General features: G+C 28.5%; 5 protein-coding genes and 1 long non-coding RNA gene across 6 annotated transcripts; all 6 read right to left on the bottom strand.

The window, feature by feature from the left end:
* Window positions 1–262: 262 nt before the first annotated feature.
* LOC105453901 (odorant receptor 49b-like) lies at window positions 263–2,220 on the bottom strand. The gene is made up of 5 exons (XM_011696180.1): window positions 1,853–2,220; window positions 1,622–1,721; window positions 990–1,091; window positions 740–898; window positions 263–425 (listed from the first exon to the last, which is right to left on the bottom strand). The coding sequence occupies exons 1-5, from the start codon at window positions 2,152–2,154 to the stop codon at window positions 366–368; spliced, it is 723 nt and encodes a 240-aa protein (XP_011694482.1). The 5' UTR covers window positions 2,155–2,220; the 3' UTR covers window positions 263–365.
* Window positions 2,221–4,203: 1,983 nt separating this feature from the next.
* Window positions 4,204–4,861, bottom strand: LOC105453900. Its single transcript, XR_974927.1, has 3 exons — window positions 4,776–4,861; window positions 4,429–4,530; window positions 4,204–4,354 (listed from the first exon to the last, which is right to left on the bottom strand). It is a non-coding gene; the product is annotated as an uncharacterized LOC105453900 (long non-coding RNA).
* Window positions 4,862–4,936: 75 nt separating this feature from the next.
* Window positions 4,937–6,264, bottom strand: LOC105453899. Its single transcript, XM_011696179.1, has 2 exons — window positions 5,940–6,264; window positions 4,937–5,392 (listed from the first exon to the last, which is right to left on the bottom strand). The coding sequence occupies exons 1-2, from the start codon at window positions 6,240–6,242 to the stop codon at window positions 4,982–4,984; spliced, it is 714 nt and encodes a 237-aa protein (XP_011694481.1). The 5' UTR covers window positions 6,243–6,264; the 3' UTR covers window positions 4,937–4,981.
* Window positions 6,265–7,467: 1,203 nt separating this feature from the next.
* LOC105453897 (odorant receptor 67c-like) lies at window positions 7,468–10,639 on the bottom strand. Its single transcript, XM_011696178.1, has 6 exons — window positions 10,004–10,639; window positions 9,505–9,914; window positions 9,263–9,362; window positions 8,613–8,714; window positions 8,370–8,528; window positions 7,468–7,611 (listed from the first exon to the last, which is right to left on the bottom strand). Exons 1-6 carry the CDS (start codon window positions 10,295–10,297, stop codon window positions 7,540–7,542), a joined length of 1,137 nt encoding a protein of 378 aa, XP_011694480.1. The 5' UTR covers window positions 10,298–10,639; the 3' UTR covers window positions 7,468–7,539.
* A 1,773-nt stretch (window positions 10,640–12,412) lies between these two features.
* On the bottom strand, window positions 12,413–14,892 carry LOC105453896 (odorant receptor 65a). The gene is made up of 5 exons (XM_011696177.1): window positions 14,608–14,892; window positions 14,361–14,460; window positions 14,168–14,266; window positions 13,423–13,584; window positions 12,413–12,636 (listed from the first exon to the last, which is right to left on the bottom strand). Exons 1-5 carry the CDS (start codon window positions 14,877–14,879, stop codon window positions 12,571–12,573), a joined length of 699 nt encoding a protein of 232 aa, XP_011694479.1. The 5' UTR covers window positions 14,880–14,892; the 3' UTR covers window positions 12,413–12,570.
* A 3,410-nt stretch (window positions 14,893–18,302) lies between these two features.
* On the bottom strand, window positions 18,303–23,762 carry LOC105453895. Its single transcript, XM_011696176.1, has 3 exons — window positions 23,545–23,762; window positions 20,317–20,414; window positions 18,303–18,927 (listed from the first exon to the last, which is right to left on the bottom strand). Exons 1-3 carry the CDS (start codon window positions 23,731–23,733, stop codon window positions 18,888–18,890), a joined length of 327 nt encoding a protein of 108 aa, XP_011694478.1. The 5' UTR covers window positions 23,734–23,762; the 3' UTR covers window positions 18,303–18,887.
* Window positions 23,763–23,981: the final 219 nt, after the last annotated feature.

Here is a 23,981-nt window from a genome sequence, read left to right as displayed (position 1 = left end):
TAATAATGAAACGATGTTGCTCTAACGAGCATAAAAAGGGGATCGCGCATTTGAATAATAACTTTATTAATCAATAAAGTTATTTGATTTTCTTCATGAGATATTGGCATTAATTCTGTCGTTATCCTAATAATCCGTAATATCACTTTTAGAAATAGAATTAATTTAATTAATTAGTGAAAAAGTAACTAATTATACATTATTATATAAAACTGTAGTGACTTTTGAATTTATTGTATTATCTATGCTATGTGATTTGATTATAATTGGCATAATACTGAAACAAATATATTGACTTTTAAATATTTAATATAATTGCTAGCATATTTTTTTATTTTATCGATAATATTCTTGCTCACTCCATCTCAGACATTTTGCACGGCTACTCGTAGCGTCGTAAAATAGGAAAATATAGTCGATAAATACTGGAACATTCGTAATAACTATATGTATTGAAATATTTCAGTTAAATTATTCTGAATTGTATATATGTAATTTGTGCTTATATATGTTACATTTTTAATTAGAAAAACAATAATTGTTGTACATTTGATTTTATGGTATAATCTGTGTTTAGCCAACTTATCTCTACAAAAGTATTTGAACAATATTATTTTTTTCTATGTATTTGCTTATATATAATGATGTGTTTCTATGCATTACGATTGTATATAATGATCGTGTATAGGTGATTACTGTATGTACGTTCAATGTTACAATATTACTCAAACTTGCTTACCGATGCATAGTATTTTAAAGATAATACGGGGATAACGCACGGTACTGAAATAATTATTGGTTTTTGAGCCCTTAACATAACTATCTGTACAATCTTCCGCAGATCAAGTGATTGTTGGTACCATTCCGTATCAAAAACTGCCTGTCCGATCTCATCGCTCTGTTAAAAACAATATTGGATAATAATGTTAATTTGTTTCAATTGATTAATTAAACAAAATATAGCAGATTTTTTGCGATAATTAACTTACTATATGAATCAAATGTTCTGCTGGCCACGTAAACATAAATACCACTGATAATCCACTAAAAATTATACCAACGCATTGAACTTTCATTGACAATGGTTGATCCTGTTTAAGATACGTTATGAATTATTTAACATGTTACAGAATTTTTGAAAATATAAAAGAGATGCTATTTTCTTTAAGCTGCTTTATTTTGTATATCATGTAAGTTGCATTTGTGTGGAATTTACTTTTATAACAAAAACAATTATTATTAGTTAAAGTTTGCTGTATCTTGCTGAGAACATTGATAAAATTTATAGATAATTTTTGTATTTAGGTATAAAATAAAATAAAAAAATATATATATATTTATATATTTATATATATAATTAGAAAAACACACACATATACATATATGATATACGCATATTATAGAATACATACATGTGCACACATATTGATATACTATGTGTATTATTTTAAAATTCTACAAATATGCTTTACTGTTTCGAAATGTCTTCTTTTTCTGAATTAATTAAAATGCTGTGAATTTTTTACATATTTTTAAATGCTTTAATTAAAAGATGAGGTATCTAGACATTAAACAATTTTACAAACGTTGCTAAAATGTAGCAGCAACTGACAATACTTACGGTTAATAAGATGAGGCCTATTATTATTAATGCGGTAGTACTAAGGCACACAGTCGATAATGCAAAAGGGCGAATTAAAATAATCACTTCTTCCGCGTATCTAAAATAAAAATATAAATGACAATGTTATTAATTGTTAAATTATTTTCTTTTGTGTATACATATATAACACAAATTTTTAGCTGTTATAGAAAACAATAATATAAAAGAATATTAAGAATAATATCTTACTTCAATAGATTTTGATGTTCTTGAATGCATTTCTTTAATTCATAAATGTTTGTGACCTTTTGAAATTTTTCGACTAATATTTCAAGCCTTGCCGACGTAAACCATATTAAGAGCGCCATAAAAATAGTCATACATTCCTGAGCAGCACCTTGCATACAAGCTATAATCTGCTGTATGAAGATGATAGATCTTAGAGGTTGATGATAAACATTAAACGGATACTCGGCGTTTGTTGGAAATGGTTGATCTAGCGTAACAGGTCCAGATATAATGAAGACAGCACTCATGTAAATCCAAAACATAGATCCACCATAGAAATAGACGCATTTATCGATGTATCGTTGAATGACTGCTTCTTCGTTAGGTTTGAGTAATTCACAGAAATTTTCCAATTCGAAAGTAACTAACTGGAATCGGTTATATGTACCTTAAATATATTCACGGAAAGGGAATGTACCTATACGATAGTTGTTTGCTTTTTACTCTTATATAACAACAAAATGTATTCATGTATTAATTACTTGCAGACGATAAGAATAAATTTTACAGCACACAATATTGCAAATAATTTGTATAGCGGGGCACAAAACGGTTATCGATTTTGCCATAACGACAGGATCGTCAAAATGGTTTCGCACCGCATTCATTAACCCTACGGCTACGCTAGAGGTCACGATTAAGCAAAAGTATTGATATACTGCTGCACAGATGACTTTTAATTTAATTGTATTTTTTGGGTGAGGCCAACACCAAGTTATGAATAAACTTAATTTTACAATGGCGATGATTTTCTTTAATGTCAACTTTGACCACATGATTAAAGGCACATATTGGCGTATTGCAATAGATTTATATTTTTTATTGCAATAGATATTAAAATATGTGTGACTAAACAGTGCAACAATTTGAAAAGCGGATTTATATAATAAAGAAAATTTTAGCACAAACGATTGTGCCTGTTCTCATTGCTTCTGATTCACGCCGAATATACTTTCGCAATGAAATTGTCATAAAATAAGCAATAAAGATGCATATGTGTAGCGTGAAAAGTAACACTTGTAGATTTATGTTCTACCAATATCTATTTCTAACATAAATTGCGAAAGCGGCATACAGTAGGATAATGTTAATTTACTATAATTTGAAATTTTCCTTCCCTGCGTTTTTCCTTGAAATTATTACTATGGCTTTTAGAAGAACGTTTTCTATCCATGCGTAGAATGTAGTGAATACAAAGAATGCGCCAGTAATCGAGGAATCGTTTTAGCAGCAGTTATTTTATAAATTATTCAACATATGCGCGATGAATTTCCTGACGCAACCTTAGTTCCACTGAAATGCTTTGAAAATAAAAGCCTCTTATTCTACAAGTACTACAATTGATGTGCTAGTGAGCAATGTATATAATATTTTTTACACTAATATACCGTTTAATTTTATTTTTATTTTTATATTCCTAGAAATTAGGAACTACAGTAAAGTTTAAATTTTATCTCTTTTTCTTTAATTACTTTTAATTTATTATTTATTAAACTTTTATTATATATTTATTATTTTATAATTGTGAACTCTATATGTGGAGATGTCATGTGAATGAGATAACTGAAATTAAGGACAAAATAGAAAAACTTTTAAACTGCAAATTTAAACAACAGAAAAAGATAATTGTAGCATTGCGCATATTATGAATAATAAAAAATTGTTATTGTAATTATAAAACTTTAAAGAATTTTAATTTATTTTTTCGTTATATTTAAAGTTTGTATTATATACATATACTACATAGCAAATATGTGAAATATGAAAATATAATTAGTAAATAGTGCATTATTAATAATTAAAATGGAAAGACATGTATAGGTTGTTCTTATAAAAAAACATACTATTATTGTTTTATGTAGCAATAATAATTTTATTTATTATTTTCTTGAATTAACATAGTTTGCTAAATCAAACTATCGTTATACGTCTCTCGTGCAAACCGATATACAGCTAATCAATATATGTGTGCAATCTTTCTATTTAAAATTCTATTATTGTTAAATTTTATTATTATTAAATAGCATTTTTTAATGCAAACATTAATAAAAATTTAGAACGATTATTTAAGCTGCATATAATAATTTCTTTTAAACTTTATCAATATTTAACAGTACGCGCAGTGTTGTAAAATAAGACAGTATAGTTGAACAGTACTGAAACATAATAAGAACAAACATAGTTAAATTCTTCTGTGTTATAAAAATGAATTTTTGGCCATTGAAGTGTACATGGCAATAATTAATGTAAATAATATAATAACAATTTTTAATCAATTCATTCAATTTGAAACTTTTATCTTACTGATATCAAGTAGTTAAAAGATATTGATGGCGTAATACAAGGTATTGAAAGCATTACCACTTTTTGACTTCTCGCTATAATAATATACAGAAGTTTTTGTATTTTAAGTGACTGATTGTACCAATCCGAATCAAAAAGTGTCTGGCAGATATTGTTACTCTGAGAAAAAATAGTAAATATTAATTGTAATTATTTATATAATATTTATGATTTTTCTACAATAAGTAACTTACTAAAAAAATCAAATGTTCTGCCGGCCAAGCAAACATAAATACTTCTCCTAGACAAGCTAGAACCATGAAGGTATATTTGAATCTCAATACGAGAGATTGGTTCTGTTTAAAAAAATTTTATATGCATATTATTCACATTTATATTTTAATGTTAAAATTTTTAAATTTAATTGAAAGTAATTTTCTCTTTTTCTCTCTCTCTCTCTCTTTTGCTTTATGTAAGTAACTGTTAAATATATCTACATAATTATATATAATTTATTTATATTTAATAAATTTTTAATATTATATATATATATATACATATATTTATATTTAATAAATATTTTAATACTACATGTACTTACAAATAAAAACAAAACGCCAATTATTATTAAATTAACTGTGCTACAACATATACATGTTAATGCAAAAGAACGAACAACAATAATAACTTCTGCTGCGTACCTGAATAAACATTTACGTTCTCAGAATTCGCATTACTTAAATCTCTTTAACCAGATCATTCGCGTACAATTAAGGATAAGATTTTATATTTAAATTTAAATGCTACTCACGCAAGTATTTCTTGATGTTTCTTAACACATACGGTCAATTGATGGATATTTGTAAAATTTTTCAGGTCTTCAATCAACATTTCAAATCTTGCCGATGCAAACCAAAGCAAACAAGCCGCGAAAGCATTTAAGCATAGTTGGCCTGATACTATGAATGCGACTATACCTTGGTGTGCGTAGATAATAACTCTTAGGGGTTGATGATATACATCGAATGGATATTCGAATACTATTGGAAATGGTTGATGTAATATTAAAGGTACAATGCAAAATATTCCCGAAAGAACATAGAAAATGACCGAAATCACACCGTAGAATGTAACACATTTGTCAACGTATCGTTGAATCACAACTTCTTCACGAGATTTCATTGAGTTGCAAAAATGTTCCATATTAGAAACAACATTCTGTAAATAATTACATATATTTAAACACACACACACATATATATATATATATGTATATTTACAGTGTGTTTAAATGTTTGGTTATTTTTTTGAATAATAAAGTTACACAAATTAATTTTTTAGATAAAAATTATTTCGTTTAAGATTTATTTAATAACTAAAACAAAAGTTAAAAATATTTTTTAATACTTTTGGGAAGATATTTTGTTTCCTGCTCATACCTAAAAGCAATTCAAGTGACAATATTTAATAAACCACGTATGATTAAAAATCACACTTTGTTGAATTTGTCATAAAATATTTGTCAAAACTATAATAAAATAGACACATTATTTTATAAAAAAAATAAATAAAACTATTATTAAAAGCATTAAAAAAGAAGAATTTAAAATTACTTTTGTTTAAAACAAAAAATTTTTATAACTTTATTTTTGAAATTTAAAAGGATAACTGAATTTGTACTCCAAAACTAAACATACATTACATATTATGTATATAGATATAATTTGAAAAATTTTTTAATGTAAAATATATTTATATTACGTACCTGTATGTGATGATAATTAGTATTGTAAAAGATAAAGTTGAATATGGCATGTACAATAGGAGACTGTTGAAGAATTAAGTCTATGAAAAAGCTAAAATCGTCAATATTATTTACGATGGCATAGATGATCGGTACTTCTAGGCCTATCGCCAGAATAACGCACAAACAGTGATACAGTTTCATACAGACGATCTTAAATCTTGCTGTGTCTTTTGGCATCGGCCAAGTCCACACTATCCATAAACTTAACTTCACGCCAGAAATTACTTTTTTATAGCTTAACTTTGTCGACTTCTGTTCCATGACTGCGTTACATATACATTACGTATATTATACACGTGTAACGCTACGACGAGACTGCATAAGGAATACTGCCCCTCTACGATTCGATATGTGTAACGAATCGGCGAAGGCGTGGGTCGAGAGCGTACGATAAACAAATATAAAGTAAAGAAAGAGGGGAGAAATTTCTGTAAATGTATTATGCATATTCCTTCTAATTCCAGTTTTCATGTAGAAGGGTTGTACGCTAATAAAACTATCATAAGGCACGGCAGGAGAGGCGAATGCATCGTGCGTTTATCAATCAATAGTAATAAGCTGTTTCTGTTTATCGAATAGGAACGCCCTTCCAAACATACAGTACCATCCCTCACATTAGAGACTTCATAGTAATTTCATTGCATATCTCATGTGTAAAGAAAATATGTAAGAAGTATCAATAGATTGAAATGATATGTGGTAGATTTGCGAATACAAATTTTTACTCCACAAACTTCTACTTTCTACTGTAACTTTATGTCATAATTTTTTAAGATACGGAAGTTCTTTCCCTAATGTTCTACAATATACAAATAAGCACAATGCTATAACAGTAGTTACGTGGAAATATTGGAATATTTATCACACGATGAAACATCTTAGAACAGAAGAAATTTTATTGAAAGACTATAAGTATCAAGTATACGATATTGGAGATAGAAGCACAAGAGGCAAGCAAACTTTTATTTTCTAATTTTGATAAACTAAAACAGATATATTTAACGGTAGCTGTTTATTATTATGTAATTTATATTGTTGGAATTAAGCTGTATATATACAGTACGAGTGCTACCATGAGTGATTTAAAAATATGAGATGTTTTATTTCTGAGATTGTGCAGCCATTCAATATAGTGGCTGTGCTTTGAGCTAAACAAAAATTTGCTTCAAATTGTGAAAAGCAACATGATTGTTTTGTGACAAAAATTTGATTGAATATTCTTTCTATTATTCTGTCATTATTATGCGCAATAGTAATACACTTTACATTTTTACATCATAATGCTTTTATTATACAAGGTCTGTTTAAAACGTTTCTGAATTTTGTTTTTATAATTTTTTAGAGCTTATTTACAATTAATTTAACTTTTTCTGTTTAAAAAACTGCTACTTTCCTTCTCGGTACTTTATATATTTTATTGTATTGTGCAGGAAATAGAATTTCTAAAAGAAAATCTAAATAAATGTTAAACTTTTTCACGCAAAAATAGTTTAATAATTTTATAATTTACAATAGTGCAGAGAACGTTTTTTTCGCCATTAAAAGTATGTCGTTTTACTTATATTCCAGAGTCTTCCTCTTCAAACATTATTCGCATTGTAGTGAAGTAAGAGAATATGGTTGACAGATACTGGAACATATGTCATATTACAGATATGTATGTACAATTTTTATGGCAAGTTACTATATTTATATGCAGGGTTATAGGAAGTAACGCATTGCTTTTAACGTCATTAAACGCCGCGTTTTTGTTACTTTTTTTTTTTAGCAACGATCGTTTTATTTTTTATCTATCTGTAACGGTAACAAATTTGCTATTACTTTTATCATTATTTTCTTATTTTATAATATATTTTTAGTTTATTTTTTGAAAAATATTTTATACTTTATATCTCTTAGGCTACATTCCGACAGATTACGTTCACTACCATAATACTGAAAATCTATAATTCACATTAACAGATATTTAGTACAGTAAATATTGGAATACATTTTTAATAATAACATTAATATTTAAATATAATAAATTTAATCTAACTTTCTAAAAATAAGTAATATAAAAAAATCTTGCTGTACATACAAATTTTACTTTAGAGAATTTCAAGTTATAATATTTATTATTACATTTAAATGGTTATCAAAATAATATAAATTTAAAATCTAATTAAAATTATTTTGATATTATAAAAAAGTAACGAAAAACAAATTGTTATTTTTGAAGTAACGCGTAACAGTAATGAGTTACCTTTTAACAAAAAATAACGGTAAAGGAAAAAAGAAAAAATAAAGAGATTTTAAATTATAATTTTAAATAATTAGCGATAACTAGATCTAATGTGCACTATTAACGAATTTGAATAATAATTAAAATAGGTAACTGTCTCTCACCGAGGCATAATAACGTAAAGATAACGAGGGCAAGCCGCATGGTAATACAACAAGTATTGGCTTTTGGCTTCTGAGTATAATCATTTGTAGGTTCTTACGAAGATATTCAGCTTCATCATACCAATCCATTTCGAAAGCTGCTTGTCCTACATTGGTACTCTATGAAAGACATTTACAAATAATAATATATAAATTATGTGTGATTGTAGTAACGCGTTATTTTCTATAAATAAATTGACTTACTACATGTATCAAATGTTCCGCTGGCCATGCATACATAAATACTTCTAATAATGCACTGGTTGCTAAAAAGACACATTGTATTTTCAAGGATAATGATACCTCCTATTTAAACAGATATGGAACGTTATCATTAGATAAAATTTTGATAATATGAATTATTTAATATAAAAATATCAATACACTTATCAAAATAAAGATTTACACAATTTGAAAAATATATATATTTTATCAAATAGCTAGCTTTATATTTTGTTATAAATTTTAATTATACAGTAATATTATGTTTCGTGAATCTTATATTTAAGACATTATTAGAAAAAATATTTATATATGTATATAAAAAACGATATATGTGAAATATATTTCCAAATTTTTTAATTATATGTTTAAACAAATTGGATTATAAAACATGCTGATGCAATATATACGTATGTTTGATTATTAATCATGTCAGCAAAAATTTTTATGTCGACAAAATTTGAAAAGCTGATCACACATAAATCTTTTTCTTATTTTTATCAATTAACTCTATGTACGATTTTGTTTAATGTGCTTTTTATTATTAAGGTTAATAATAATAGTGTAACAATATAATTGCATAGTATGCCAATAACATTAGCTTTGAATTATTTATGCTTTGAAATACTTACTGCAATAAAAATAAGGCCAAATACTATTAATGATACAGTACTGAAAAATACAGTTACCAGTGCAAAAGGACGAACTGTAAGAGCTACCTCTGCTGCATATCTAAAATCGCATTTGAAATATTTTGTCTTATATACATATACAGAGTAATATCTATTTTTGATAGTTAAATAATTTTAATAGTTAAATACATTTAATAAAAATTTAACATTTTTCAGCTAAACGCTTTAGAAAGAAGTCATACTCGAGTAACTGCTGATGCTTCTCGATGCATTTCGCGAAATCATAGATGTTCGTGATCGTTCGTAACTCATCAGTCAACAATTTAAATCTCGCTGATGCTAACCAGAGTAAAAGCGCCATGAAAGCGTTTACGCACAAATGCGCAGCTATGAACAGACCAACCACGATTTGGTGCATGTATGTAATAGCACGTAGCGGTTGATGAGACACGTCGAATGGAAATTCAGCAGGCGCCGGAAGCGGCTCGTCCAGCACGATGGGACCCGCGAAAAGGCCGAACAGACTCATGTAGAATAAACTCATGCAGAAACCGTAGAAATTGGAATACTTATCAACATACTCCCGCTGAACAGTCGCTTCCTCGTGAGACTCCATAAACTCGCAAAAATTTTCCACTTTATGAGTAACGCACTACAACTCATTAGAATATCATTTCGATTGATAATACGTGGATAAAAACGTGTGTTTTATCTCTTAGAAGCAGTATCTGTATTAATTACTTGTAATCGTCGATACATAATTAGGTGACACAGAATGTTGCCCAGAACGTGGCTCGTAGGGAACAAACCCAATGACGATTTTATGAAAAGATCGAGATCATTGATATTCTTCACGGTGGCATATATCATCGACGCTAATACGGTTACAGTCAGTAATATACAGACAATCTGATACAGCCTCATACATAGCACTTTGTGTTTAGAAGCGCTCAGTGGTAGAGGCCAAAACCATATAACAAACAAACTGAACTTTACGACGGCAATCGCCTTTTTTAACGTTATTCTCTCTTTCATGACTACCGTTACGTACAAATATATTACGTGTACTATTGCTGGTTGGGAATCATTTCTCGTGCAATCGACAATTTTACAACTTGTAGTGAATTGTCGGAATTACATTGCTGTGAAGTCTGACTTAAGAAGCTATGTACCGTCTTGAAAATTTTTTCTTTGCACGAAATGCACACTATTTCAATAATATTCTTATGAAATATGCGCTAGGTAAAGGCGCGAAAAAAATCGAAGCCGACATGCTGCATCAGTTATCTTTAGTGTAAAAAAAGTATGCGTGCATAACACATTAAATTGATTTTTTTGCAGTTCTACTGAAAAATATAAAATGTCGATTGAAGAAGTACGAAATAGGTGTGCGATAGAAGGTCCCTCTCCCCGCATATATTCTGTAGACTAGCGTTAAGTGGCAGAAAACGTTAATAATTTATTGGATATGCAGAAACTGAAACGTGAATTGTGGCGTTACGTAGCAGCTGTTTCCGACACCGTTGAAACATTGATAAATTCTCTAACATAAATTGAGACCTCGTAGAAATAAGTGAAAAGTGAAAAAAAATTCTCTTTTATTCGCGCGCACAGTCTAGTCTATAAACTCATACGATACAAATTGTTTCCAAGGAGACAATTTATTCTACTCTTACCTATCAATCTCAATTTTCTTAAGTTAAATTAATAGTTTTCAGACTTGTCATTTTTTCTTAAGTGGATATTTTTATTATTGTATTGTAATTATATAAAAGTATAAATGACAAAAATCTTACGAATGCAGTTGAGTAGAATAATGGCTTTTATAACATTTTGATACATAATTTTGCATTTGTAAAGCAAAGATATTTGTATTTCAGCAAGAATCGCTAATAATATAAATATATATCTACTTATCTACTTATCTAATTATCTACAAGTGAACTATTAGTATAATTATAGATTATTAATAAGAGAAATATTATTATAAATGTAAAAAGTGTCAACATAAACTACGTATTCAAAAAAATTTTTTAAGCTAAATCTAAAATTCTTTTATTAATATTCGTGTTAACCTAGTAATATAATTACATGTGCATAAAAGTTTGGATGTTTAGTAATCAGTGAACTAATCTGATGCATCGACTAGACGATCAGTCTAATCTTAAAACATCATGAGCAACAACACAAGAAAACTTTGTATATCGTAAGAAAGCATAAAACATTCTAAAAGAAACAGTTTACTGATCGGCAATGAGTAAGAAAAAGACATAACTAGACTCAATCCTGTAAAGTGTAAGAATTTTTCGGAAGCATCTTCCTTAACATTTTATTATTAATTTAAAAATCTGACATTTACATATTAATAATAAAATATTTAAAAAGGCAAATATAAGAAAGATGTGGTAGAATATAATACGCAAGAAGATCATGCAACGACGATGTATGATTGCAAATATACGTGCGTGAGAAGAATTTCTGCCACACTTTTGCCATCATGAGGTATGTCTTTATTGGAAGGTGGAATAAACTATACTTCTTATAGGTGACTACTTTTCTCCACCTTTAAATGCTTATTTTCATTTTTTTATTCACGAAGGAAATATCCCTTGAGAAATATGACATGTAAAATAAAATTGAGAAATTGCAAGTCACTAACAAGATATTCAGTAAATAATGTAAAATTATTTTTTATAATTTTTTGTGAATAAGCAATGAATAATTTTTACGAAACGCAAATTATATAAAATCAAATAATAGTACACGTAATATACGCAAAATATTTGTAGAAATAAAGACGCAATTTTTTTTTGCTATTTAAATTATTTTAAAAGGAACAAATGTCGAACAAATTAGCCTACCAATGTCCGTAACAATCTCCGATAGATGCTCGAAAAAGAAAATCCCTTAAGACCTACAATTGATGTCTAAATTGGCACTTTTTGAAGTATATCGGTGGATTTACTTCGAGCATTCCCTTATGAATCTTTTCTATTACTGAATGGACAGACTGTAATACTATTAGGTTGTACTATTTAGAGTAAAAAAAAATTATTTTGTCCAAAAAAATAACTCTAGGTTATTTATTCAAGTAAAGATTAGTCGCATTGATTACAAACGGAATGGAAACAACATTAGAATGTCATCAAGTGAATATTAACAATTTCTTTATATATATTTTCAATATCACAATTGAAACTAATTACACATCAATTATTATTAATTATTAATTAATATTTAAGTTATTAATTCATATTGTGTCCAAAATAATTGAATAAGTGCGCAGGATTATCCCATAATTCCTGATTTTAATGATTTAAATTATATATTATTGCTCTTATTGTCATGAAATAAGATAAAAGTTTCATTAGATACTGTAAAAATGTAAAATCTGGTTTTAATTACATTATTACTCTATATGTACTTAAACTGTTATTAAAAACATACATACATATATTACATTTTATTATAAAAAATATAAATTTTTCTATTTATATACAATGTCCGTCAAAAGTTCCAGGATATCTAAATAACTTCTGAATGATTCGAGATATAGGATTGAAATTTATAGAGATACAATGGGATCATAAAATCATTTAACCTTAAAAATATTCACCTTACACTTCTGGCGGGCGGGAAAAGGGAAATCTTCAATGGCATGTGAGCAAGTAATAGCTCGTTTGAAATGGCTTTTCAAGACGAGTACAATGCGGTGATCGAGATCTCTACGATTTTGTTCCGCAATTTTAAAGAGTTATACTCATTTATAATTTTTCTTATTTTTAATTTTTATTTCTTATACAAAACCTGAAGATAAGATCTTCATAAATAATTATTATATATTGTAAATATACTGTAAAATTTCAACCCAATCGGAAGAGGCCTCCATTTGGAAGTACAGCCTGGAAAGCCGAAAGCAGAGGCTAATTTCACGTGCGTGTATCTTTTTTTCATATTGTTATTTATAACTTTGACTCTTATTTATTGGGAATGAACTATCAAATACTACCAAACGACCACCAATAATCGTTAGTGGAGTTTCAGTAGTGGGGGAACCAACTTTATACAGCTAGCTGAACCATTCAAAAGTTATTTAGGTGTCCTGTTGACGGGTACTGTATAGTGTCTTATACAAATATATAAATATATAAATATTATACCTTAGCATAATATTTAAGAGATAAAGTTGGTAATAAGCTTCCCATGCTGATTACGAGCGGTTTTTGACTTCTTTGTATTATGAAACATATATTTTTAATAATAATACATCGCGATTTTCTACTCCACAATATATTGTACGCCTCCGTTGCAACCCGTTCACTCTGAAATCAACAATATTATTAAAAATTTTTTATTATTTAAATAATAAATAAAATTTATTTAAAACGTGTGTATTAACACAATATCTTTTATATTTTTATAAAAATGTGCTGTATATCACTTAAAAAATGGTCTTGCAAGTACAGTCAAAATTTTTTGCCTGCGAAAAATTAACTAAAGTAGTTAGGTAAATGATTAGCAAATACTGCAATATCACATATATTTAGTATTTAATTAATTTTAATGAAGGAATTTATATCTAAGCTGTTTGTGAAATTCAGTAAGATTTTCTGTGGCACCTATTTATATTAAGGCTAATCATACTTGTTTGTAAAGTTTGACTATGACACACAGAAAAAACGACGAGAAACAAATGAATATATTTTCTAGAGGGTGTTGCTGCTATAAATTCTATATATGACAAACGATATTTTAACACATACAAAAAAATAGCCATACATTTTTGTCTTGACACTTAGAAATCTACTTACATCAGCAAAACATTTTTTGGGGGTGATACATGATTTATTATAGATTTAATAAGAAATATGAAAAATAAGCCTGTTTTTATATATTATTAATTACATTTTCCATTAAATCGTCAGCTGGGCAAGCAGTAATGTATAATCTTTGACATCCAGCTATCACTATAAAAATAAATTGAAACGATCTTTCCAATGATTCCTATATAAATAATAAAATTGTTAATTTAGATGAATTTAAATTTAATAAATATCATTAAACAAAAGTGTTAAAATGCCAGTAAAATGTAACATACATGAATAATTGGAAAAATACTGCAAATACTACATATTGCCATCGTAATATTTGTTTTAAAAAGAATAAATTGTACAACATCCCTGGTATCATCAACAAATCTAATTACAAAATAATGATTTTATTATTCGCATTTATTATTGATGTATTATACTATATAATAAATTTATAATATTATTTTTGTAATATTTTTAGAAAATGTCCAAAAATTTAAAATTTCTCTGACTTTTAATCTTTTGACTACTCACTTGATTATTTCCTGATGTTTCTTGATACACGAGTTTATGTGTCCTTCATTCCTTACAGTTTGTATTTCTAAACATAACATCTCTAATTTGGCAGCTGAATACAAGAAGAATATTGCAAATAGCAAATCTACACCAATACAAAATCCACATTGCACTATAAAGTAGATTTGCGTGATATAAATAATAAATATTACAAACGGCGATTCAGTAAGAAATGGATACGTTCCTTCAATAGGAAATTTCGTTGAACCAAATGCCGGGATGCAACACATGATGATTATTGTTAAGAAATAGTATGGCATAACAGATATAAACAAAAAGATGTGACGATCTATGTATTTTTGCAGAACGATCTTTTCATGGACGTTGGAAGCAAGAAGAAAATTCTTCATCTCCTTCAGCATACGCTAATTTTAAAATTAATAACTCTTAGTAATAAGCTCTAAGAAATATTTTTAACGTTACAAAAAATATATTTACGTTAAATAATATTTGATTCGAAATATAATTAAGTATTTGTCTGAGGAAAAATAATCATGTATTCAAATTTATCATTTGAATGATAAACTTTCTTTGATTTTTTTATATTAATATATTACTATAAAATAAAATTATTATTATTATTATTATTATTCTGATGACATTGTGATGAGAATACTATTTTAATAGAAATGTATAGAACCGGTATAATATACTCACTTGCATGCGTGCGCTTTTTATTTTGCATATGAAGATATTGCATAACATATCCGTCCCAGCGGCGAACAGCGGCAAAATCTTCATTAGCATCATTATATCATGTCGATATTTATAAATAGTGCACAATAATATCATTTGTATAACAATCGCGTTCAAGATGCTAAAAATATAAATAATCCTTCGAAAAACAAATATGAGTTTGCCGACATCGGTGTCATGCGGCCACATGCACGTTATACTATTACATATTTGTAAAAAACGGAATACTTGATAAAATTTCGGATATAACTGTTTCATTGTCGGAGAAATTCAAACCGCTTGCGAGGTTCAAGAAACATATTGACGATCTCTGACGAACAGAAAACTACTAACAAAGTTGGAAACGGAGGTAGTTAAAATTAATGAAGCAGATCAATAATTCGTTTATTAAAAATTATGACTGTCCTGAGAATATTTAATTGCCGAGCACTTCACTAATAAGTTTTATTCCAATAAAAAAAAAAGCTGGATTACTTATTTAAGTGAGGATTAAATTAGAAATGCATTGATTACAAAAGGCATGAAACAACATTATACAGAATTTCAATGAATATTTCAACTTGAAATTAGAGATATTCTTCAGTTGGAGGAAATTAGAGATATTCTTCAATTGGAGGTAATTCTGGGTAAAAGCATTCTAACATGTCCACAAATAATTTCTTTAAAAATTTATTATTAGAAGATATAAAATGTTTTTTTTGCATACACGTCTATTAACTAAATATTTAGATTCAAAAATAAATAAATCAAATTTAATGTATAATGACTTATCTATCTTTTATTTAATAATATAATTCATGTTATTTTTGTAGACACAAATGCGGATTAAAACGGAACTTCGTTGCATTTATTATCTTCTACAGTTATGATAACCGATGGTAATACTTTTGTAACAAAGTTATCATCAGGTAATATGTCCGATTGAGTACAGTCAGGTAGAATACTGCACAATTTTTTAATGCTATAAGTATTATAATAATAATGACGTGTATATGCGATATGTCTATTATAAAATATTATTAAAAATTTACTAATTCACATTATTTTATATAAATTGTTTTATATTGTTTTACTAACAACGGATAACATTACAATTGTCGATAGTAAACTCTTTCTTCTTTGCTGACTTGTACCGTCAGACGATAGAGACTGACAAATCAATAAATGCGGGGGTAGCAAAAATGTTCCTATATACCCCTTGTTCATTTATTTTACATTAATTTAATGTTTAATATTTATTACTGTAATAATTTAATATATAAACTTCCGTAACTTCTGATTCTCCAGCTAATTCACAATTCACACAACTCATGTCGACAAAAGTTTCGAAAACATCTTCTCGAGTTTGCAACTCGGTGGCGTTTAGCCACTCAGCGGTTCGCACTAATGCAAGCACAAATCTTAACGCGACGCACCATCTTCTCCCTCGGCAACAAAGTACTCCCAGCGCTTCCGCAACTTCGGCTTATACGAGTTCCGTTAATTAGTGCGTCGCGCCGCTATACCGAGTATTATTCCGTTGTGATTTCATTTCGGGGTGCACTGTTGTCGCGCCCGAAGTTATAACGCGAGCGTAATGGATTCTCCGAGTGCAAAGAGTGCCCTCGCGAAATCCTCGAATAAGCTCTTTCGCAGAAACGTAAAACCCGGCTGCTTAAAGAAGCGTTTCGAATTTGCAATGCACTCTGAGAAGTAGCGCATTCGCGCTTGGTGCACCCCAGCATTTCTGATCATAACCCGCGAAAGTTTGAGACCGTATTAAACTTTATATCGCTATCCACCGAGGAAAGAGCTTTATGTATGGCTTTATATTGTGTCTCGCGTCCACGTTGTGGCACGAATTTACGAGTGACATTTCGTTATACTCAGGGTGCGCTAAATCTTTTTTTCTTAGTTCGGCGAATCTTATTTTATCATTTCTTATGGGGCATTTTGTTTTAGTGCATATCATAAAATAAATTATAACTTTTTATAATTTTATTAATATATATATATATATTACTAGTTACATAAAGTAAATATTATTAAATAATACAATTAAATTATGGTTATTACATAGACATTAAATTATGAATATATTATGCAGATATTATTTACTGAAAATTTAAGACACTGCACATACACAAGAATAATTTAGAATGTAATAATTAATGTAAAATATTAGAAAAATTTAAAAAACTAGAACTGCTGCAATTTGAATTACTTTTCAATTTAAAAAAAAAAAAGAATTTTAACTAAAAATTTCTAATATACCAAGCTATATCTAGACTACGGTTATTTCATAAACGCATAGACTATGTTACTGTTGTAATTGAAACTTTTATTTGGCTTCTGATTCAAAATCAATTTCAGTGAATATTTGAAACGCGCCTATTTCGGCGTTCTCTGATACGTTGAGAAACTTTATCACTGATTGTATTTTGATTGATACGACGCGGCGGTTTGTTCAATTGCTTTTGCGCGCACGACTGGCGTAATAACATAAATCTTGCTTCTAGTTTGTTATTTACGTAGAATAGAGTTTGTAAAACAATTATGTAAATAATTTTAATTGTCTTGAGTGTATGTAATTTTTATTACGAAAGACAATTTAGTATGCATTCGTGAAGCTTGCATGGATTGCGATAGAATAAGAATGTGTCTAAAGACTAAATTATTACATTTAACGATATATAAAATATAATGATTTTTAATTATTGATTGTAAATTAGTATTGAATATTGAGAAATTACATGATTTATGCGGAAAAAAAAGAATAATTGTAAGCAAGATTGATTACTTATAAGATAGATTACTTTGCGTAAAGAATTTTAGACTTATTTCTATAATAATCGTCAGAAATAAGATTACACTTCTCTTCAAATTAATTGTCAGATATAAAAAAAGAGGAAAATTGCTCTTATATTTTTAAATATTTTTATATAAACTAAACTTTATTATCAATTTAAATTATATACTTTTTCTTGTTAAAAATTTATTTACATAAAATTTTAACAATTAAAAAGAACTTCAAAATTATTTTTTGATCTCTTACAACTATAGATAATGACTTGTCTCTCATAAAATACGTATTTAAATACGTTAACAATAAATATGCTACACATTATAGATATACGTAGTTAACAGACTGGTAACACATGTCGCTCACATACTAAAAATAAATAGAATACAATGAACGTGAGTTACATTTACAAAAAAAGCACAGTCATATTTCATATTTGATCGAATCAGGGTTTAACGCGCGACAGCCTGCTAGCAGGGTCTCGTTAACAGCGAGTTACAAAACTAGATTGACGAATTAATTATCGAATACATATTAGCCCGTGCCAACGCACCGCTGTTGATTCACGTGGGTTTATTGAGTGCACATTTACGGATTAAGGGCAGCATATGGCAAGTTCTCTGATAAAAGTTCGGATATATATGTATATTTTTAAATCTTAATTTGATCGAATATTTGTACCTATTTAATAATACAATTTTCAAACCGTAATTTTGGTCTATAACATAATCGATGATATTTCAATTGTTGTGGTTAGCCTTTATCCAGCAGTCTCTATCTCTATCTTATGAAAGTACCTGCTATAAAAACAAAAAGCAATGGATGTTATAAATATTTATTTGTATTTGTTTAAAAACGTTATAAATGTATTAAAATGTCACGTGTGTATTTATTATAGGCTAGCCAAAATGAAGAGATTCAAAGAATATCAATACATTCATTAATGCTGCAAATTAATACTAATGCACGTTGATATACAATTTTATATTTTATTGTATAATTGAAATTTTTTTAAAATTAATAAATACCATAGAATAATGCATTTTTAAAAGATCGAAATCATTGAAAATAACAATTTTGTAATAATGTCTATTTATAGTTATGCATATAAAAAATACTTTCACGAGTTAAGATTCAAATGACACAGCCAACGTTGTCCGTAGGTTACTAATGCTCATGTAAATAAGTAGCTTCTTAGTGTGCTCGAGTTTCTTGGTGCATAAACATCGTTTCGCGGCAAGAAGAGGGTGCTAAGTGCATAGCAAAACTCTTTATACGCGGTCGCAGCACGTGCACGCATATTAATTGTTCACAAGAGGCATTACTACGTGCATAATATTAATAAATGAAAATATCTTTCTCCAATTATGTTTACGTTTAAATAAAGAAAATGTAATTATAATGTCGTAATATGTAGTATTTTATAAAATATATAATCTATATCGACTGATATTTAACAAGAAAATGTATCTTACATTTTATTGAGACATTGAAAGAACTAAAAAAGTCTTAATTTTTACTCCTTAAATAATATTTTAATAACAAATCTATTATAAAATTGATCATTATAAAATAATTATAATAAAATTAGTATTTTATTGTCTCTGGATTTAAGAAATTGTATGATATTATTTTATAAAATTAAATCGAGGCTACACGCAAAGAATAATTTTGCTGAATCCAGATTTGAAAATAATTTTTGTTCAATAATCAAAATAATTTTGTGAGAAAGTCAAAATAATTGCTAGAATATCAAAACGTTTTATAGCAATATTTATCATTTTTAACATTCCAATAAAATTTTTTTGTGATTTAACAAGAATTAATTTTCAGATTTATATTCAGCAAAATTTTTAGACCTTTCAACAAAATCGTTTTTTTCCGTGTATGAATTATCTACTTATCAACGTTAAGCAATTAATTATTTCATAGCATTATCACAAATTAAACTATTTAATTAAACAAATTGAATTATCAGTAACTTGTATACACATTATATCTCATACAATGTGTGTGTTTGGTGTATTTTTAAATAAAATTGAGATAAATCAATAGAATATGTAATTTGCTTTAAATACTATATGATTTAGAATTATGCATATATAAAATCTTTCATGCAAAATTAATTTTGCGGGATAGATATTTTTATGATATAAAATTATTAAAATTAATGTAAAATTGATATTTACTAATACATCACCGTGGGGATTAGAACAATTAGAACGAAGAACATAGTGCAAACCATGGAAGTTGATACGATTACCCAATCGTCCAATGGACTTTTCTCCTATAATAAAGAAATATGATATATAACATAAAATATAATATACTATATAATAAATAAATATAAAAAGAAAAATATTAAAAATAACAAAACAAATAAATCTGCATACGCGAATGTTTTAATTTTTGCTAAGCACATCAAAATTGTCTCCAAATTTCTCGAATAATCTCTTATAAAAATGGAAGTTGCTAGTTGTAAAACATTATATAAAATATTTATAAAACATAATTAGTATGATATTTATGAAAAAAATGTTTGATTGATACTAAAACAAGTTTGATATTATAATAATGTGAGTAAATATAGAACTTATTTAATTTTTCCCCTATAAGACAAGAGGTTTCAGAGCGAGAGAAATTTCTGCTCATCGGAGCTATAAATAAAAATAACTCGCGTGTATTTCGTGCAGCTGATTAGCTCGCCGCTTTACTCGATGCCGTATCGATTCTGCGCAAACCAGCGCAACTGATTAGAATTCCCAACGCGCGTTTCGCAAGAAGGCGTTAATCCCTTAAGTAGTGATAACACAACGGAACTTTATAATCCAGTTTTGGACGCGTATTCTCTCAAGCGCGACTCCCCCTCTATACCCTCCCTTTGTTTTCTTTCCACGTTTTCGTCATGAAAATACGGTTACATCATGAGGCTTATACATTGTTTTGCTCAACTGAAAATAGGAAAATCGTCAAGATATACAAAATTCTTGTTATGATAAATGGGGACATACAACATTAAACGTGATAATAGAATTTATTGTAACATTATTGTAGAAAATTTACTATAAAACTTCTGTTTTCTTAGTCGTTTAGTATTCCGAAAGAACGGCGATTTAATTAAAGGATAAAAATTCTTCTACCCAGTGTTTAAATGGTCGCTTGTCCCGCAAGCTCTTCAAGTTATAGAGAAAAGCGGGCGGGAAGGATGAGAGGCTACCTCGTGAGTATTACAAACGAGATGAAAGATGAGAGTACGAAGTACCTATTACGTTGGTTACTCGACTCTCGGGATGTAACCGCGATACCGTAATCGAGGATCAAAGATTTACGCTAAGAAATTAAATGCATTTTTCGTCGAGTTACTCGCAGAACGGTTAGCTCATCTCAAAGCGAAAATGCTTTAGGTCTAATTTTCCCGCGATCGCTTTGCATTCCTCCTCTGCAGATTGATATTTTGATTTGCTTAATTACGAAATTCTAACGTAACTTACATACCTACGTTTTAATAACTACGATGTATACTAATTATGATATTAATCTTGATTTAGAAATGAAGAAAGATAACAATTCAACTTTGAAACTCGTTTAATGTAATTAATGTTGTATATTTTACTATTCTACAATAATTACAGTCTTTTTACTTTTGCAGTACCTTTTTATTTAATACCGTTTTTTACCGCTTTTAATTGTAAAATTTCGGTATTATCTTTTAAAGATAAAACGTGTCACTTTTACCAATGCGCGTTCGAAATGTGTTTTTCGCACAGCCTATTATATTTTGTCAAGATATGACAGGTATTATCGCTCGCAGTTCAATAAACATTGATATATTTCAGATTACGTGCGCGGCGTTATCGGAATATAACCGGCTGTTCCTCTCCCTTTTTCAGAAAATGCACGATTAACAAGAAATTACAATGTTTATTTTATGAAACAGTTATTATCGTTGACAGATAATCACTACAGTAGAAAATCGACAGCACGGATGAAGTGATTGACAACTATAATTGAATCATGCAAGTATTTGTATAAATAAAAAAGATTCTTAATTAACGTTTTATATTATTTTTTATTATACGCGTATAAATGTATTGCATAAATTATAAAAGATGTATTATAAAATAATTTTGTTTTTCTGTTAATCAGCAAAGTTGTTCTTTCTAATATATATACAATACATTAAAGATATTTATACAATATATAAAGGATAAATTGTACAAATATCTTTATTTTTATTATTAATAAATAATCTTAAATCTTGAAAGCACATAGTAAAATTAATATTTTGTCTTTATAGAGTTAAGTATGTCAAATCCTTAGGATTTATATCAACGTACGATGTATTACACATTTAGCGCGAAGAAGCCAAACTTAAACACCCGCAATTGTTTTATTCATTTTCGTCTAATTTACGCGACTATTTAGTATACGTAATTGCCGGCGTTCGTGATTTGCAGCTTGTCTGGCTGACCGAGGTAGTAGATCGGGGGCTGTCCGTGTCAGACGGGAAATTGAGCGGCGCGGGCGACTTGTCTTTCGATCCTCATTAAAACTTTCGCCGACAGCGTCGCTTTTCCGAGGAACGGCTTATTGTTTAACTTGGCTCGTTATCATTATTTGACCTGAAAATGCAGTATCGGCCACGGGTGAACGGGTTAATCGCGCGACAAACGCGCGCACTTTACTGCGCCGACTTAGCGCCACGCTGCCGTTGAACCTTACGACCCGCATCGGCTCGTAAAAGAGAATACTTATGCAGCCGACGAAAATGTGTGTGTGTGTGAACTTTCATTTTGATCACGCTTGAGAGCCAAAAGCCTAGGCGAAATAACTGAAAGCTCCAATTTCAACTCCGTTGGAAATGCTAATCTCTTTTAATATCGTTCAGTGATTATTTAGCCAATTATGAATTCATATCCCTTTATGAATTCAACTAAGCGCAATTCCAGTAGAGTCTTAAATTTTCTAAATTAAGGTTTCCAACAGTGCAATCTTTTTCTTTCCTAATTAAAACGCATTTAAAAAAACGCAATTAATTAGGTATAATATAAATATGTGGAGTATACGAAATTATTTAATTTTCTTGCAACACAATAAATTAAAAGAAATTGTGACATTATTTCGTAAATAATTCATTATATATATAACATAATATATTACGACATAGAAAAGATATACATCTGTATATAATGTAATACAAATTATTTCATACTAAATTTGAGGAACAAATTAATTAAAACGAATATCTAACATTTTTCATAAAATCAGATACAGTTTATTACGTATTGTTAGAAATATTACAATTTATTAAGCAAAAATGCCACGTCATGAGTATTACATAATTCGTGAGATTTGATGGAATAATTATGACGAGCGACAATGAGTTTTATAACGTAGAATATTTGAACACGACATACCTGGGTTTCTTCTTTGTCGGTTTGTGCATAGCTGCAGCAAAAAAGGGCGCAGGTGAGCAGTAGTATCAGCAACAGATTCCGCGGAAACATTTTCGTTGTCGATGTTGCAATTGACGGACGGGTATGACGTGTTTTTACCTGCGTCGTAGCATTATCTGCTCTAACCGGCTTGTGGCGACGATAACGCATGCGATTGACGGATTGTCATTGTTCGTCGGCCTTTATCGCCTGTACTGCAATTCCGTAAGCTTATCTTATCGGCCGCTTATTGAATGTGTAACGACTACTGCGCTTTAAGTGTCAGTGCGAGTAATTTTCAAAAATTGGAAATTGATACTCTCAACTCTTTTTTAAAAAATTTTAATTTATGATATTCTAATAAGTACTTATTATTTATTTCACATTAACAAAAAGTTGATAATAATTATACAAATAAT

The sequence above is a fragment of the Wasmannia auropunctata genome, unplaced genomic scaffold (assembly GCF_000956235.1).
Source record: "Wasmannia auropunctata unplaced genomic scaffold, wasmannia.A_1.0 LD335994.1, whole genome shotgun sequence".
NCBI lineage: Eukaryota > Metazoa > Arthropoda > Insecta > Hymenoptera > Formicidae > Wasmannia > Wasmannia auropunctata.
The sequence above is the reverse complement of the archived record's forward strand: the minus strand, read 5'-3'. Positions and strand labels throughout refer to the sequence as shown.

Excerpts from the sequence above, each read along its gene's own strand:
- LOC105453901 (XM_011696180.1), bottom strand. The coding sequence starts at position 2,154 with ATGTTTTGGATTTACATGAGTGCTGTCTTCATTATATCTGGACCTGTT. Across the intron at positions 1,722-1,852 it reads GAACATCAAAATCTATTGAA|ATACGCGGAAGAAGTGATTA; the intron begins GTAAGATATTAT and ends TTTTTATTTTAG. Across the intron at positions 1,092-1,621 it reads TAGGCCTCATCTTATTAACC|GATCAACCATTGTCAATGAA; the intron begins GTAAGTATTGTC and ends TATCTTAAACAG.
- LOC105453899 (XM_011696179.1), bottom strand. The coding sequence starts at position 6,242 with ATGGAACAGAAGTCGACAAAGTTAAGCTATAAAAAAGTAATTTCTGGC. Across the intron at positions 5,393-5,939 it reads CTAATTATCATCACATACAG|AATGTTGTTTCTAATATGGA; the intron begins GTACGTAATATA and ends AATTATTTACAG.
- LOC105453896 (XM_011696177.1), bottom strand. The coding sequence starts at position 14,879 with ATGTGTTGCATCCCGGCATTTGGTTCAACGAAATTTCCTATTGAAGGA. Across the intron at positions 13,585-14,167 it reads CTGACGATTTAATGGAAAAT|AGTGAACGGGTTGCAACGGA; the intron begins GTAATTAATAAT and ends TGTTGATTTCAG. Across the intron at positions 12,637-13,422 it reads CTCTTAAATATTATGCTAAG|TATCTAATGAAACTTTTATC; the intron begins GTATAATATTTA and ends ACATTTTTACAG.
- LOC105453897 (XM_011696178.1), bottom strand. The coding sequence starts at position 10,297 with ATGAAAGAGAGAATAACGTTAAAAAAGGCGATTGCCGTCGTAAAGTTC. Across the intron at positions 9,363-9,504 it reads AAGCATCAGCAGTTACTCGA|ATATGCAGCAGAGGTAGCTC; the intron begins GTATGACTTCTT and ends ATGCGATTTTAG. Across the intron at positions 8,529-8,612 it reads CGGAACATTTGATACATGTA|AGTACCAATGTAGGACAAGC; the intron begins GTAAGTCAATTT and ends TGTCTTTCATAG.
- LOC105453895 (XM_011696176.1), bottom strand. The coding sequence starts at position 23,733 with ATGCGTTATCGTCGCCACAAGCCGGTTAGAGCAGATAATGCTACGACG. Across the intron at positions 20,415-23,544 it reads CCGACAAAGAAGAAACCCAG|GAGAAAAGTCCATTGGACGA; the intron begins GTATGTCGTGTT and ends TCTTTATTATAG. Across the intron at positions 18,928-20,316 it reads ATCCCCACGGTGATGTATTA|CAGGTACTTTCATAAGATAG; the intron begins GTAAATATCAAT and ends TTGTTTTTATAG.